This window comes from Mya arenaria, chromosome 16, assembly GCF_026914265.1.
Source record: "Mya arenaria isolate MELC-2E11 chromosome 16, ASM2691426v1".
Taxonomy (NCBI): Eukaryota; Metazoa; Mollusca; class Bivalvia; order Myida; family Myidae; genus Mya; species Mya arenaria.
Window position 1 is genome coordinate 31,202,315 of NC_069137.1, and position 15,743 is coordinate 31,218,057.

The 15,743-nt window shown below is 42.4% G+C and overlaps 1 protein-coding gene across 14 annotated transcripts in view; it reads right to left on the reverse strand.

The window, feature by feature from the left end:
• The window catches only part of LOC128221913 (proteoglycan 4-like), a 52,383-nt gene that overhangs the window by 19,983 nt on the left and 16,657 nt on the right, over nucleotides 1-15,743 (reverse strand). For 12 of the 14 annotated variants that reach the window (XM_052930581.1, XM_052930580.1, XM_052930589.1 and 9 more), the window contains exons 4-12: nucleotides 14,317-14,676; nucleotides 11,571-11,975; nucleotides 4,842-6,095; nucleotides 4,305-4,406; nucleotides 3,865-3,900; nucleotides 3,608-3,751; nucleotides 2,520-2,798; nucleotides 2,026-2,088; nucleotides 1,771-1,785 (exon numbers count right to left, since the gene is read on the reverse strand). In XM_052930581.1, the coding sequence (XP_052786541.1) occupies nucleotides 1,771-1,785; nucleotides 2,026-2,088; nucleotides 2,520-2,798; nucleotides 3,608-3,751; nucleotides 3,865-3,900; nucleotides 4,305-4,406; nucleotides 4,842-6,095; nucleotides 11,571-11,975; nucleotides 14,317-14,676 (2,658 nt within the window). The remainder of the gene's footprint in view (nucleotides 1-1,770; nucleotides 1,786-2,025; nucleotides 2,089-2,519; nucleotides 2,799-3,607; nucleotides 3,752-3,864; nucleotides 3,901-4,304; nucleotides 4,407-4,841; nucleotides 6,096-11,570; nucleotides 11,976-14,316; nucleotides 14,677-15,743) is intronic. The other 2 variants (XM_052930582.1, XM_052930593.1) reach the window with 2 other exon arrangements.

The following is a 15,743-nucleotide window of genomic DNA, read 5'->3' on the forward strand; positions in this document are numbered from 1 at the left end:
CGTGGACATGTTACAAGAACGACACAGTATGTGACTGGACACACGTGGACATGTTACACTCACGACACAGTCTGTGACTGGACACACGTGGACATGTTACACTCACGACACGGTCTGTGACTGGACACACGTGGACATGTTACACTCACGACACAGTCTGTGACTGGACACACGTGGACATGTTACACTCACGACACAGTTTGTGACTGGACACACGTGGACATGTTACACTCACGACACAGTCTGTGACTGGACACACGTGGACATGTTACACTCACGACACAGTCTGTGACTGGACACACGTGGACATGTTACACTCACGACACGGTCTGTGACTGGACACACCTGTGACTGGACACACGTGGACATGTCACACGCACGACACGGTCTGTGACTGGACACACGTGGACATGTAACACGCACGACACGGTCTGTGACTGGACACACGTGGACATGTCACACTCACGACACGGTCTGTGACTGGACACACGTGGACATGTCACACTCACGACACGGTCTGTGACTGGACACACGTGGACATGTCACACTCACGACACGGTCTGTGACTGGACACACGTGGACATGTCACACTCACGACACGGTCTGTGACTGGACACACGTGGACATGTCACACTCACGACACGGTCTGTGACTGCCCCCGACATGTTACACTCACGACACGGTCTGTGACTGGACACACGTGGACATGTTACACTCACGACACGGTCTGTGACTGGACACACGTGGACATGTTACAAGAACGACACAGTCTGTGACTGGATACACGTGGACATGTTACACTCACGACACAGTCTGTGACTGGACACACGTGGACATGTTACACTCACGACACAGTCTGTGACTGGACACACGTGGACATGTTACACTCACGACACGGTCTGTGACTGGATACACGTGGACATGATACACGCACGACACGGTCTTTGACTAGACACACGTGGACACGTAACACTCACGACACGGTCTGTGACTGGACACACGTGAACATCTTACACTCACGACACGGTCTGTGACTGGACACACGTGAACATGTAACACGCACGACACGGTCTGTGACTGGACACACGTGGACATGTTACACTCACGACACGGTCTGTGACTGGACACACGTGGACATGTTACACTCACGACACGGTCTGTGACTGGACACACGTGGAAATTTCACACGCACGACACGGTCTGTGACTTGACACACGTGGACATGCATCACGCACTAAACTGTCTTTGACTGGACACACGTGGACATGTTAGACATTTCATTCGCACTACATAGTCTGTTATAAGCCATACACGAACATGTGACAGGCATTTCACAATCTGGAACAAGACACACATGGATATGTGACAAACACGACGGGCTGTTGCTATGTACACGCAAACACCGTGCTCTGTGCGGCACTAGAAAAACCCTGCTAACTCCTTTGAACTTACTAAAGCTGAATTATGGTGAAGATGGAATTCAAAATTCTTCTACTATACCGTTATTTACCAGAATGTTGTAAGATGGATTTTAATACCATAATAAGCACGGCAAAATTGGAATATAATTTTAGTCTGACCTTTTCTAAGGACAGATCTTCTGTCTATGCCATATCTTTATTATGTAAATAGTGTAACCCAGCCTTTAAAAATTCAAAAACAAATGATGAATTCCACGTGCAATTTCGGATTTGCTCGGGGCCCGGACCTAGGAGTTATTGGCTTTTTTCTACAGCCGCAATATACCGCCTGTCAAGCACACATACTTACTTTTCTGGCGAGCAACTTTAATATATACATCACACGTATAAATGTATAAAATAAGAATAGAATACTATTTAGTCATTATTGTGTTTAGTCCAGTTTTATGAGAAAGCCTAGCTTTCATTTCCAAACATGAAATGTAACGGATACTCTTAACTAACAATGCTAATTGAATGATCGACAGGAAATCAGATTTATACGAAACAATGAATAAACCCTAAAAGTTGAATTGTTGTACGATGTGTGGCACTGGTATCTTACCTCTAATGAGTCTTGCAACCTGCGGGTTGTTCATATCCATACCTCCGGGCGGGCCTCCCTGACCTGAAACACCGCGGGAGGTTAATTTCAGGAGGGGGATCATGTAATGATAACTAGCAGCACTTGGACAACTGTTTTGTTTGCTCTATGTTATTAGCCATATACCGATTTGATAGAGTAAGCGTTGGCTTTATAGCGGCTTTGAAGCTGATCAAAAACAGGCAGAACACAATGTGTTAAGCTTACATTTCAACCGCACTGTTCGTCTCCCTACACCGGATGTGGTCACTTCATCTCTGTGTCTCACATCGAAAACACAGTGGTTAAACGTCACCTTTTTAGTACACAACTGGAACTTTCTTTCCATAGATGGTGTTATATTCACAAGGGACTTGGACACATTTGAACACAATGACTTTAATCATAACTACTTAGTTTGATCTTAAAGCGTAAATATATGCAGAAATTAAAACCGGACCAGTGAATCAGCCTACCTCCCATGCCTCTTGGTGGGCCTCCCATTCCTCTAGGCGAGCCTCCCATTCCTCTTGGCGGGCCTCCCATTCCCATGTAGGGGCCTCCCATATCCTGTGATTGGGGCCCCCGCATGGACCCTTGGCCGTTGCGAGCCCATGGCGGCATATTATCCCTGGATGGCGGGGGTCCGCTCATGTCCATGGCTGGGGGACTCTGCTGCCAGCTGCCCGACCCTGGAGGAACCTGATTACTCGGACCGCGGCGAGCCTCACGAGGAGGGCCCTGGTTTCCGGAACCTGATCGTACAGTATGAAACTTATGAAAGGTAGGCCTCAGCCATGTTTACATTGTCGCGATTTAATCAAATAGTATTTTTATGCGATTCTGATTTGCCAATTCTGTTAAACGCGTTACTAAATTGTTTTAATGAGTCGATTAAACGAGATACGTCAGTCTTTCTAACGATATAAAACAGGTATGTCACCTCTATGCCACCTTTAGCATTTTCAGACATGAGATAAGTACAAAGAATGCCTAAACGCAGATGGAGGAGTCAGGATTTTAAACTGCAATTAAGGATAATTTTATTCTTTGGTATTATGGATGTGGAAAAAGAGAAGCGGAGTTACAAAATTTTTCCTAGTTTAAAGCGTTATGCACAAAAATTTTCCTAGTTTAAGCGTTATGCACAAGGGGTATATATGATAAAATGCGGATATTCATTATGATAAAGGTTAAGTCGTAAACGAGGTCTTAACGGTCCTGTATGTTGTTTGTTATATAACAACTTTTACCTGAAATATCTCATGGTTATACACGGTGCCATATGTTTCTCAATGTACTACGCAGTGAACTCCCTTGGCTAACAGAGACAATTTAAGAAGTTTTTTAAAAACTAAAAACGATGCTTAATTGGTCGTTTTGCGCTATCACTCAAAAGATTCAACTCCACGTTGTTTCGTCATATCAACCCCCCCCCCCCCCCCCCCCCTATTCATTTACTCATTACAGAAAAGAAATGTTACAGTATAATCAATACTATGATTCTGTATTAACCACGGTATGTGTCTATATGCATCTTCTGCCTTGAGTATGCTCTATATACCTGGGGGTGGAGGGATGAAGCCGGGAGAAGGCCGTCTGCGTGGCGGTTCCGGGGCAGGGTCGCGTGGAGCCGGTTTCGGCGGCTCACTGGTAGCAGTGGCGGCAGGTTCGGCCCTGCTACCTGAAGCCTTCGTCTTAATGATGTCTGGAACACGGGGAATAGTGTATAATTATGTTCATTTAAACTTACGACTGAAGGTAATTTATTTGGCAATTATTCGTTATCAGGATATTCTGAGGTAAAGAAAAAGGCCTTACCGACAAGATTCTGGAGATCTGATGCGGATATACCCTCTGAAACACGGGAGTTAAAAAGATGTTATGTTATGAAACTATATGGAGGAAATATGTTCATATAGGGAAGCTGATAAGTGTGTGAAAGAGAAAAGTAAAAAGGATACATATTGTAAAATTTAATGCAGGAGAACAATGAAGATGCTGTTTATTGGACACTTGTATGAAGAGTCTTATAACACTACCAGATATTTACTGTGTGTATGCGTGTGTGTGTGTGTATGTGTGTGTCTGTCCGCGTGTGCGCGTGTGCGTCGGTTTGTATGTTCGTGTGTGTGTGTGTGTGTGTGTGTGTGTGTGTGTGTGCGTGCGTCTGTGCGCGTGTATATATGCGTGTTCGCGTACGTGTGTATGTTTGTGCGTGTATGTGTGTGTTTGTGTCGGTGTGTCTGTGTGTGACTTACTGAGTAAGTCCTCTAGCTGATTCATCCTGGTCTGCTGAGTAACCGCCTTTTTCGCTTCCGGTTGTGGGGGTGAGGCTTCCGTCGGTGTTGTTTTTGCTACCGCTATTAACGAACAATGTGGAAACGTTAAGCAGGGGCGACCATTTATATGATGACTATAGATGTTCAGTTTACGTTCAGTTTACGTGTTGTAGAAACGCTTTTAATCAATGGTAAAATGAACATGGTATGGAACGCCAAGATGGATTCAGCCCTGCATTAGAAATATACTGGATTTAAATTGCATACGTTACCCTCAAAATCAGTGTGCCATCTGGTTTATGAGTATAAAACCGTCAAATACTCACGACGTCGTATAAAGAGCTTAAAAAAGCGCGTGCGGGACGATTTGTTCTGTACTTTGCTTACAAACAACGCAACGCTGCGCACGTGATTTTGTAGTTTCGGGGGTGTTTTTGTATATAATTGATGCTAACCTTTACTGACACCTTACCGTCACAAATGCCGCTAGCACAGAACGCCAATTACGTCACTTACCTTTCCTTCTCTGCTTATTTTTGCGTTTTCTGTTTCTACCTTTGGGTTTTCTGGGCGGCGGCGGCGGAAGTGGCGTTTGGGTTGTTGGAGTGGCGGGCCGCTTTGTGGTTGTGGTAGAAGGGGGAAGGGGAGTGTGTTTTGCGGGGATAGGTATACTCTCGCTCTCCATGATGGACGTTTTGAGCAGCTCGTTCACCCCGTTCCCGAATTCCCCCATGGACCAAATCTGCTGAGAGGGCTGGAAAGAATTTGGGTCAAACGCCTTGAACTTGCTCTTCTCCTCCTTAGCCGATGTCGGTACCGGGATGTCGCTAAGCCTTTTGACCTCCACGGGAGAGACAACATTCTGTTTTCCCTCTTGTACAGTTGTTCCTTCAGACAGAGCCATGTCCAGATTTGTCTGCTCCGCCTGTGATTTGAGAATGAGTCCTGGGTAACGGCTCTTTAGACTGGTATGGCTGGGCTGTTTGGGTGGGGCTGTGAAGGAAGGCTTGGTAAATGGATCAGATGTGGGAACTTCTTTAGGTATGGTTGATCTGGAGAACTTTGGAGTCGGAATTGATGGCCGTTTTGTTGTTGGTTTAGCGGGAGGGTCGCTGGCTCTGGATATCGGGGCATTAATTCTCTGGGGTTGGATCGCTCCTGGGGACATGACCTGCGCGCTGTATCGACTAGTTCCGCCGTTACTGGATGGGGACTGTGAGGGTGTCTTTGGATTCGGTGGTGGTGTGGCCGGCTCGTTCTTAATATTCATCACAAATGCGTCGGTCTGTCTAGGGGTTGGTGCCCTGTTAACATCTGGCGTAGGAGCTCTTTTTACTGTCTGAGATGGCGCTCCATTCACATTCTGGGATGGGGGTTTGTTGAAATTCGTTGGTGGAGCTCTTTTTACAGGCAGTGGCGAAGCTTTCTTTACAGGCTGCGTCGGCTCTCTGTTGGAATTTTGAGGTTTGGGAGTGGTGAAAACGCGGGTGTTGAGGAATGGGTCAGCTCTGCCTTGAGGTGCCGGTCGCATTGTCTTTGTGCGGTACGCGGGGGCGTTTCTGTTTATATCTAGACCCGAGGACCGGGATTGAAAAAAATAATCATTTTTAGGTGCGGGCTTGTTAACATATGAAGTGCCGGAAGATCCGTATACTTCCCGCTGCTGTTGGCGCTCGAGCATTAGCTGGCGTTCCACTTCCTGTCTTGAGGGATGCGCGGATAATTCACGGGTCCGCTTGGGTTGCGGGTGGTTTGGAGGCGGCCGCGACCCTACAGTGGAAAGCAAAAAAAAACAGGAAGTCAAAACAGCTCATTAATTATGTTATTAAGGTGATGCTTTAGTCAAAGATTTACCTTTACTACATAACCAAAAAATGACACCTGCACGGTAGAAATTGAAATTAATCCATTTTAAAACAAACAAAAGAATTATGAGCCTGAGGCCCGTTTCAATAATGTATTTAAGTCGTGAACTTTCAATATTTCAAATCTGTTGTAACGTCGAAGTTTTAACTAATTACATAGTGTTCCATTGCTACAAATACAATAGAAATATGACCCTAAAATAAGTTCATCATTATATATGGGATATTACTTTTAGACTATCTAAACCACGTGCTTAACCAAAAATATAAAACACAAATAAACTCTTAATCTTAAGGGATAAATTAGAACCTACAACATAAAATGTTTATAACTTTGTTGAATTTTATCAACACAAAGAGATTTTTAAATTTTTTAAAACTCTTCTACGTAAAGTATCATCTTGTTAAAATTACTCAAAATATCACACATATATTCATAATGCATCCCTGTATTCTGTGTAAATTAGTGCAAAAACAACTGAACGAAGTAAATACACCTTAAAATGATTCATTGCACAGAGTTAAACGAGTCTGAATACCCCTCTACCCCTTTTATTAGTTGTAGTATAAGAAAGTTTGAAGTACATGTTAGAATAAGAATGTTGGGGGGGGGGGTCGAAATTTATATTCATGATCGCATATAAGCTGTGCAACACTTACAGGTAAACTAGTTATGGTTTGCGAATTTCACTTAATAAGTAACATACTAACTGGTTAACGTAATAAGGTTCGTGGATCTGCAATGCATGTATAGCTCAGTGATAACACGAATCTTATTACGTTAACCAGTTAGTATGTTACTTATAAGTGGAATTCGCAAACCATAACTAGTTAGGTATGGACAGCTAAAAAGGTAATAAGTGGCAGTTCTGGGCACTTTAAAGCCTGTTTTTAGTCTTATGATATGTATCTTACCAAAAGGGTAACGCGAATATTTCCTACATGTAAATAGTTAGATAATTATCGCTAAATTAAGTGGTTAACATGAAACAATTCGTGAACGTTAACATCTTACGACAGTTATATGCCACCATATAAATTACTTTAAATCACTTTTAAAGTTTAAATGCCAGCACAGTGCATTGACAATGAAGAACGCTTAAGTGAATACGTATAAGATATAAAACGGGAGAAATAAATAGGTTTTTTCTTAACACAGTTTTACTTTCCATTTCAATTGAGTGTAGACCGGTTAATACAACTCACGAGTGGTGACAGCTTTAATTTCTGTGGTGTGGGTAAGCAATTAATTGCTATAGGACAATCAAAGTACCTCGGCCATTTTCCTTCAAAGGGCAATTTACATAAATTCGGAAGTGCCTACTGAATGTTACATGCCTTTTCAGTCTTTATTTACACCAATTCGGAAGTGCCTACTCAATGTCACATGCCTTTTCAGTCGGAAGTGCCTACTCAATGTTACATGCCTTTTCAGTCTTTATTTACACCAATTCGGAAGTGCCTACACAATGTTACATGCCTTTTCAGTCGGAAGTGCCTACACAATGTTACATGCCTTTTCAGTCGGAAGTGCCTACACAATGCTACATGCCTTTTCAGTCGGAAGTGCCTACTCAATGCTACATGCCTTTTCAGTCGGAAGTGCCTACTCAATGCTACATGCCTTTTCAGTCGGAAGTGCCTACTCAATGCTACATGCCTTTTCAGTCGGAAGTGCCTACTCAATGCTACATGCCCTTTCAGTCGGAAGTGCCTACTCAATGCTACATGCCCTTTCAGTCGGAAGTGCCTACTCAATGCTACATGCCCTTTCAGTCGGAAGTGCCTACTCAATGCTACATGCCCTTTCAGTCGGAAGTGCCTACTCAATGCTACATGCCCTTTCAGTCGGAAGTGCCTACTCAATGCTACATGCCCTTTCAGTCGGAAGTGCCTACTCAATGCTACATGCCCTTTCAGTCGGAAGTGCCTACTCAATGCTACATGGCTTTTCAGTCGGAAGTGCCTACTCAATGCTACATGGCTTTTCAGTCGGAAGTGCCTACTCAATGCTACATGGCTTTTCAGTCGGAAGTGCCTACTCAATGCTACATGCCTTTTCAGTCGGAAGTGCCTACTCAATGCTACATGCCTTTTCAGTCGGAAGTGCCTACTCAATGCTACATGCCTTTTCAGTCGGAAGTGCCTACTCAATGCTACATGCCTTTTCAGTCGGAAGTGCCTACTCAATGCTACATGCCTTTTCAGTCGGAAGTGCCTACTCAATGCTACATGCCTTTTCAGTCGGAAGTGCCTACTCAATGCTACATGCCTTTTCAGTCGGAAGTGCCTACTCAATGCTACATGCCTTTTCAGTCGGAAGTGCCTACTCAATGCTACATGCCTTTTCAGTCGGAAGTGCCTACTCAATGCTACATGCCTTTTCAGTCGGAAGTGCCTACTCAATGCTACATGCCTTTTCAGTCGGAAGTGCCTACTCAATGCTACATGCCTTTTCAGTCGGAAGTGCCTACTCAATGCTACATGGCTTTTCAGTCGGAAGTGCCTACTCAATGCTTCATGCCTTTTCAGTCGGAAGTGCCTACTCAATGCTACATGCCTTTTCAGTCGGAAGTGCCTACTCAATGCTACATGCCTTTTCAGTCGGAAGTGCCTACTCAATGCTACATGCCTTTTCAGTCGGAAGTGCCTACTCAATGCTACATGCCTTTTCAGTCGGAAGTGCCTACTCAATGCTACATGCCTTTTCAGTCGGAAGTGCCTACTCAATGCTACATGCCTTTTCAGTCGGAAGTGCCTACTCAATGCTACATGCCTTTTCAGTCGGAAGTGCCTACTCAATGCTACATGCCTTTTCAGTCGGAAGTGCCTACTCAATGCAACATGCCTTTTCAGTCGGAAGTGCCTACTCAATGCTTCATGCCTTTTCAGTCGGAAGTGCCTACTCAATGTTACATGCCTTTTCAGTCGGAAGTGCCTACTCAATGCTACATGCCTTTTCAGTCGGAAGTGCCTACTCAATGTTACATGCCTTTTCAGTCGGAAGTGCCTACACAATGCTACATGCCTTTTCAGTCGGAAGTGCCTACTCAATGCTACATGCCTTTTCAGTCGGAAGTGCCTACTCAATGCTACATGCCTTTTCAGTCGGAAGTGCCTACTCAATGCTACATGCCTTTTCAGTCGGAAGTGCCTACTCAATGCTACATGCCTTTTCAGTCGGAAGTGCCTACTCAATGCTACATGCCTTTTCAGTCGGAAGTGCCTACTCAATGCTACATGCCTTTTCAGTCGGAAGTGCCTACTCAATGCTACATGCCTTTTCAGTCGGAAGTGCCTACTCAATGCTACATGCCTTTTCAGTCGGAAGTGCCTACTCAATGCTACATGCCTTTTCAGTCGGAAGTGCCTACTCAATGCTACATGCCCTTTCAGTCGGAAGTGCCTACTCAATGCTACATGCCCTTTCAGTCGGAAGTGCCTACTCAATGCTACATGCCCTTTCAGTCGGAAGTGCCTACTCAATGCTACATGCCCTTTCAGTCGGAAGTGCCTACTCAATGCTACATGCCCTTTCAGTCGGAAGTGCCTACTCAATGCTACATGCCCTTTCAGTCGGAAGTGCCTACTCAATGCTACATGCCCTTTCAGTCGGAAGTGCCTACTCAATGCTACATGCCCTTTCAGTCGGAAGTGCCTACTCAATGCTACATGCCCTTTCAGTCGGAAGTGCCTACTCAATGCTACATGCCCTTTCAGTCGGAAGTGCCTACTCAATGCTACATGCCCTTTCAGTCGGAAGTGCCTACTCAATGCTACATGCCCTTTCAGTCGGAAGTGCCTACTCAATGCTACATGCCCTTTCAGTCGGAAGTGCCTACTCAATGCTACATGCCCTTTCAGTCGGAAGTGCCTACTCAATGCTACATGCCTTTTCAGTCGGAAGTGCCTACTCAATGCTACATGCCTTTTCAGTCGGAAGTGCCTACTCAATGCTACATGCCTTTTCAGTCGGAAGTGCCTAGTCGGAAGTGCCTACTCAATGCTACATGCCTTTTCAGTCGGAAGTGCCTACTCAATGCTACATGCCTTTTCAGTCGGAAGTGCCTACTCAATGCTACATGCCTTTTCAGTCGGAAGTGCCTACTTAATGCTACATGCCTTTTCAGTCGGAAGTGCCTACTCAATGCTACATGCCTTTTCAGTCGGAAGTGCCTACTCAATGTTACATGCCTTTTCAGTCGGAAGTGCCTACTCAATGTTACATGCCTTTTCAGTCGGAAGTGCCTACTCAATGCTACATGCATTTTCAGTCGGAAGTGCCTACTCAATGCTACATGCCTTTTCAGTCTTTATTTATTCATGCCAGTTATTCAATGCAATGTTATTCCATCTCAGACATTCTCTATATCTTTAAAGGTTTTGAAGTTGAATAGTTTGTGATTTCAAAAGCAGACTGAAATGCTAGATGTACTAGATCTCCATTTTTTTGCATTTTCACCGCAATTTTTGTACTCCAACACCGGATGTGGTCCCTTTCGTATATACAGTTGATACGTTTGACCTATTTTATTTTCCTTATCAGAAAAGTGATTTTTTCTAACGTTGTTTCATGTTAAAAACACAGGTTTGAATTTCTACCCATACATAGAGTTTGGGATCCTAAAGTACTAGAAATCAGTGTCATTTCGCGTGCAAATTGATCAATTGGCTATAGAATTTACATGGGGAAATAAAATTATTTAGTGGTATCTGACCTCTTCGAAACAACGGCGACAATGGCCAAGGTGTTCCGATCGGTATAGTAATACTACATTATATCTATAAACGACTGTTAACATGTCATGCTTTAGCTACTGATATATTCAATAATCTGTACATGGTTTTACTTTTTAATTATTTGCTTAATATAAAACTATAAAACATTAATCCATATATGTTTAATTTATTATGTATTAGGCTTCGCAAACAGTACTCTACACTAATGACAGTTTTAGAAACAGTGCTTACTTTGAAAGGGCACTCGAAAGAAATCTGCAATTGCTGAATTTCATGGAAAATTCACATCAAATTAGTTTTATAATAATTATTGTATGCCTTTGCATCAAGCAAGTTTGTTGAAAGTAAATAAAGTACAAACACAAATGAATTGATAACCGATAAAAGCTTCGTATCATTAAGTGTTTGGGGAAATTGCACTGGAATAAATGACTATATATAGAACTACATACATACAGATGTATATATATATACAGCTCTGAATATTAATTTACTAGTAATCACAGTCACTCATTTTCCAAAAAGTAATGAAATTTCCATATAGATTTGTTCGAAGTGTTGATACTTTTCACAAGTCTCGACGTGACTACAATAGTTTAAATATGAAAAAATATGGTACCAGTTGCTAGGTAACCCTTACTTGGTGGTGGCCGCCCGGGTTTCGTTCCTGGTTTTGGCACGGAAGCGGCGGCCGCTGCTGCCTTCTTAGCCGCTTCAGCCTTCTGAATCGCCTGTAACTCGTTGAAGGCGGCTATGATCAGCGGCAGTGGGTTGAAGTTCCTAGGGAGGGGTGGCGGGCGTCGTTGCGTCCAGTTTGGGCTTCGGAGACGCGCAACCTTCTCCTCGAACACACCGACAACCGCATCCGGTGGATCCAAGTGTACCCTGTATACGGCAGCTGCCGCCGCGGCCGCCGCGGCCTCGGTGGTGGCGGCGTTAATGTTGTGAATTGCGAGGTCTACCTCCCACTGTGTGGGTTCCGCCCAGCCACCCATACCGGAACCTGAGCCTGGCATCCCCGGCATAGCATGCGGACCCGCCGGACCTTAGAACACAGGCGGCCACATGTCAACATAGTCAAGTGTTATTATAGACAGTTTGGAGTTAAGTTAATTAAAACTTTTACTTTTTGATAATTTAGGATTGTTCATATACCGTTAATCTTTAGTATAATTTCAGATGGAAACGCTTTTCTGCCTTCGTACAAAATACACATTGCGCATATCTTAAATATGCACTACAAAGTGTTTGCCTGAACAAGTTTCACTAATGGCATTTAACGAATCTGGTGAGAGAATTAGTTCACATGAATGCAAAAAGTGTGCTCCAGTATACGTTTGCCTTGAGTACATTATAGTTTATTTCTCATATCGCGAAATGTCTTATTTGTGCAAACTATTATTTGTGAAAGCTTCCGAAACTAACATTTTTTTCATGATATACATCTGATTCACTTTAAATTCATGTTTTCATTTTAATACTTTAAACGCAATTTCGTTTTTAGAAAAAGAAAACAGACATTTAATGGTAACCCTTGTTAACGAATTTATTGAAAGATAGGTAGTATACATGATAATAGTATATTCACTTAAAATATAGATATGTGTATGTAGAAGAAAATAGCTAGGTAGACGTTTACTAACACGTGATTTATCAGTATTCTACAGTATTTCTTTTTTTAATACAAATGAGACATTAGCGCCAACACTAAGATAGTTATCATTCAATTTCCCAACACCAAATGGCAATTGATCATATCTATATATATATATATATATATATATATATATATATGCCAATTACAATGTTCACATTTCCTCACACTCAAATGAAGCAAATTTACTGTTTTATTATATTATCAATATTTATGAATTATATGTTTTTGGTGGTTAATAGAGATTTATCAGTGATATAAAATCGATATGTCACTGTGTGAAAATGTCAATTTGCAATTGGCATCTTTCATTGTTTTTAAATTTTAACCCGCTCTCAGTTCCAAATCAAATATTAGCGCGCACAAGGGCCCGGACACAATTTCGACGACTTCATTTCCGAACTGACGTTACTTTCGAATACAAATTGCCGCGTTTTTTGTTATAAAAAAATATAATTAAAAGACTTATATCCAATTTTAGGCATATAAAAAGTCTGTGTGAGACAGCAATATATTTATACCTCGTGAACACCACAAGTGATTGTTTCACTCGTGGCTAACGCCGCTCGTAATATTTATATTTTGTTGCTCACTCGGTGAAATATATTACGACATTAGACTTGCGCTGAAACATGCAATTATCCTATAATTATATCGTATGTATCCAAAATGTTAATCAGAAACTCGATAATTTATAAAAATGGTATAAAATAAAAAGAGAATTTAAATATTGAGAATTATAAACGGGCAGAATATGTATCCATTACTTAAAAACAATATTGAGTTACAGACAGTTATTAGGAAGACACACACATGTACAACGCTGATAAACCAAATGCACAAGAGATATAAAGCATTAAAATCCATGGAATCATTTTCACTGTTGAAATTCTATCTCTTCTATGGAGTTCATTTATGTGCTTAAGTAAAAGCATCAGTGGAAACAACAAGCAACAAGTAACAAACAGAATTCCATTTGTCCAAATGTTTTCCGGTAGTTTGAAACCAAGCTACATTGAAACACCGTTCATCCGAAATTTATCGTTGTTTCGATCTTTTTGGTTCCGATTTGGGTTTTTTCTTTGTTGAATTAAAATTACCACCCTTATGAAATGAATATCGATTTTTCGAATTTATCGCCATTTTCGAAGTCAAAATTATGAACCCGAAATAAGGTATTTTGAAAATGAAATTCTGTTTTAATAATTAGTAGCTATTGTTATAAAGACCCATCTATAAGCGCCGGCCAATGGAAGCAAATATTGAGAACGAAAGCATCTGGACAAATGGACCTGCTCACATGTACACAACTCTAACATTGTATACGATAACTAAGTAACAGTGGTTAATAAAAGTAATGAACTAAACTGTAACAGTAATATTCAAATTCAAGTGCAAAAAATAACAAAAAAATAGAATTGCCCAAATTTCGTGTATAGATCCAAATGTCCAAAGTCGTTTATGCAAAGCAATGTGCGAGAGCCGGAAAGGGCGTGGCGTTTCTGCTGTGAGTGCAGGGCACCTCACTTCCAAAGAGCGTTATTAGTGAACAGGTTCATCCAGTCATTGGTGGAGGGCGGGAAGACGGTTGTGGGGTCCGCTAAGCTCCCCGCCCTGCCGCTCCACTGGAAGCCGCCCTGCTGAAGTGAAATGCTTGGTTGGTGAAAGCTCTGACCGCTCCCAAAGCCTACCCTCCTACCTCTACCTGCGTTACGCTTAGAAGGAGACGGACCTCGTACGATGGTTGTTGGCGGACCCATGTTGGCGCCCATCATTGGCATTGCGGGGATTGCCGCGCCCGCTGGAGGTTCCGTCGCAGTCCCGTAGTACGCACCCATGATCAGGTTCATCACGTCAAACCCAAAAGGAAGTGGCGGGGGGATCGGGTGCACCCATCCTGGTGGTGTGCGCAGCTGGCGGACCTTGGTCTCCACCGCTTGCTTTACGTTATCGGACATATCGAGGGTCGGGCTGAAAATGGCGGCAGCTGCTTTGGCGGCCTGCACCTCAGTCTTTGCATTGTTGATGTTCATCAATGCAATGTTGATCTGATGATCCGTAGGGTCTGGCGGCGAGGTAGTCGGCCTCACGGCTGGGAAACAACAAGGGTACATCAATAGTTGACACAAAATGAAACAAAACGGTTATACATGGTATTTTTACCTCTTGAAAATTTTGAATGGCGCACCTGTATGACATTTTTGCCATATATTATGAATTGACGTTAATTTCTGTTTCAATAAACCTCTGCTTTGCACATTCTAAGACTTTCGCGCAAGCGCACAAGCATTTGCGTATTGTCAACAAAAATAGAGCGCCGCAGAGCAGTAACTTTGAAATATGGCGGTATAACCACACGAATAAAACATTAAGACATTTAGACTTACCTCAGAGTAAGGAAACATGACTTCCAGTGTGCGATCTTCTTTATTCTCCAAATTTGATAAAAAATCCCGAATATTAAGACAAAATAAAACAGGTGACACACTGATAAAGAGCGCAAACTACAGATGGCACACTGATACTTGGGAGTAAACTACAGATGGCACACTGATACTTGGGAGTATTTACTCTACTACTGAAATAGAAGAGGGTCATAGAAAGTGTTTGCATACATTGACATTGTATAGATAAAACGGAACGTAAATTTATATTTTCATCTGTCATTATTACATTTTAAGTATATCTATATAAATAGTTAAATTAAGGATCAATGCCTTTTAGAAAAACATATTGTAAAACAGGTATACAGGATTACAAGTAATGTTATTACAAGATGCATATTATTCTTTGATATAATGATATACAAATATAAATGTTATTGTTAGAATATGAACATGATGACACCACAATAGTTCGAGCGAAAGCACAAAACTCACAAATTGACATTGTTCAATACTGACAGATATAGACATATTCGACACGGCAGACATAATTATGCCCCTCTGCCTAGGGCTTTATGTTAGGATGTTCATTGAACCGATTAGGTTTACCTTGTGTGACAATTATTTGTTGCTGCTGTGCATTGTCTCTTAACTGAGTAGAGAACGCTGCGCCAGGGTTGACAACAAAAGTGCTACCAGATGTGCCGCTAGTCGGCGCCACCTCGCCTGCGCGCGCATCAGTTGAAGTGACGCCAACCTGTGACGTAGTTTGTGA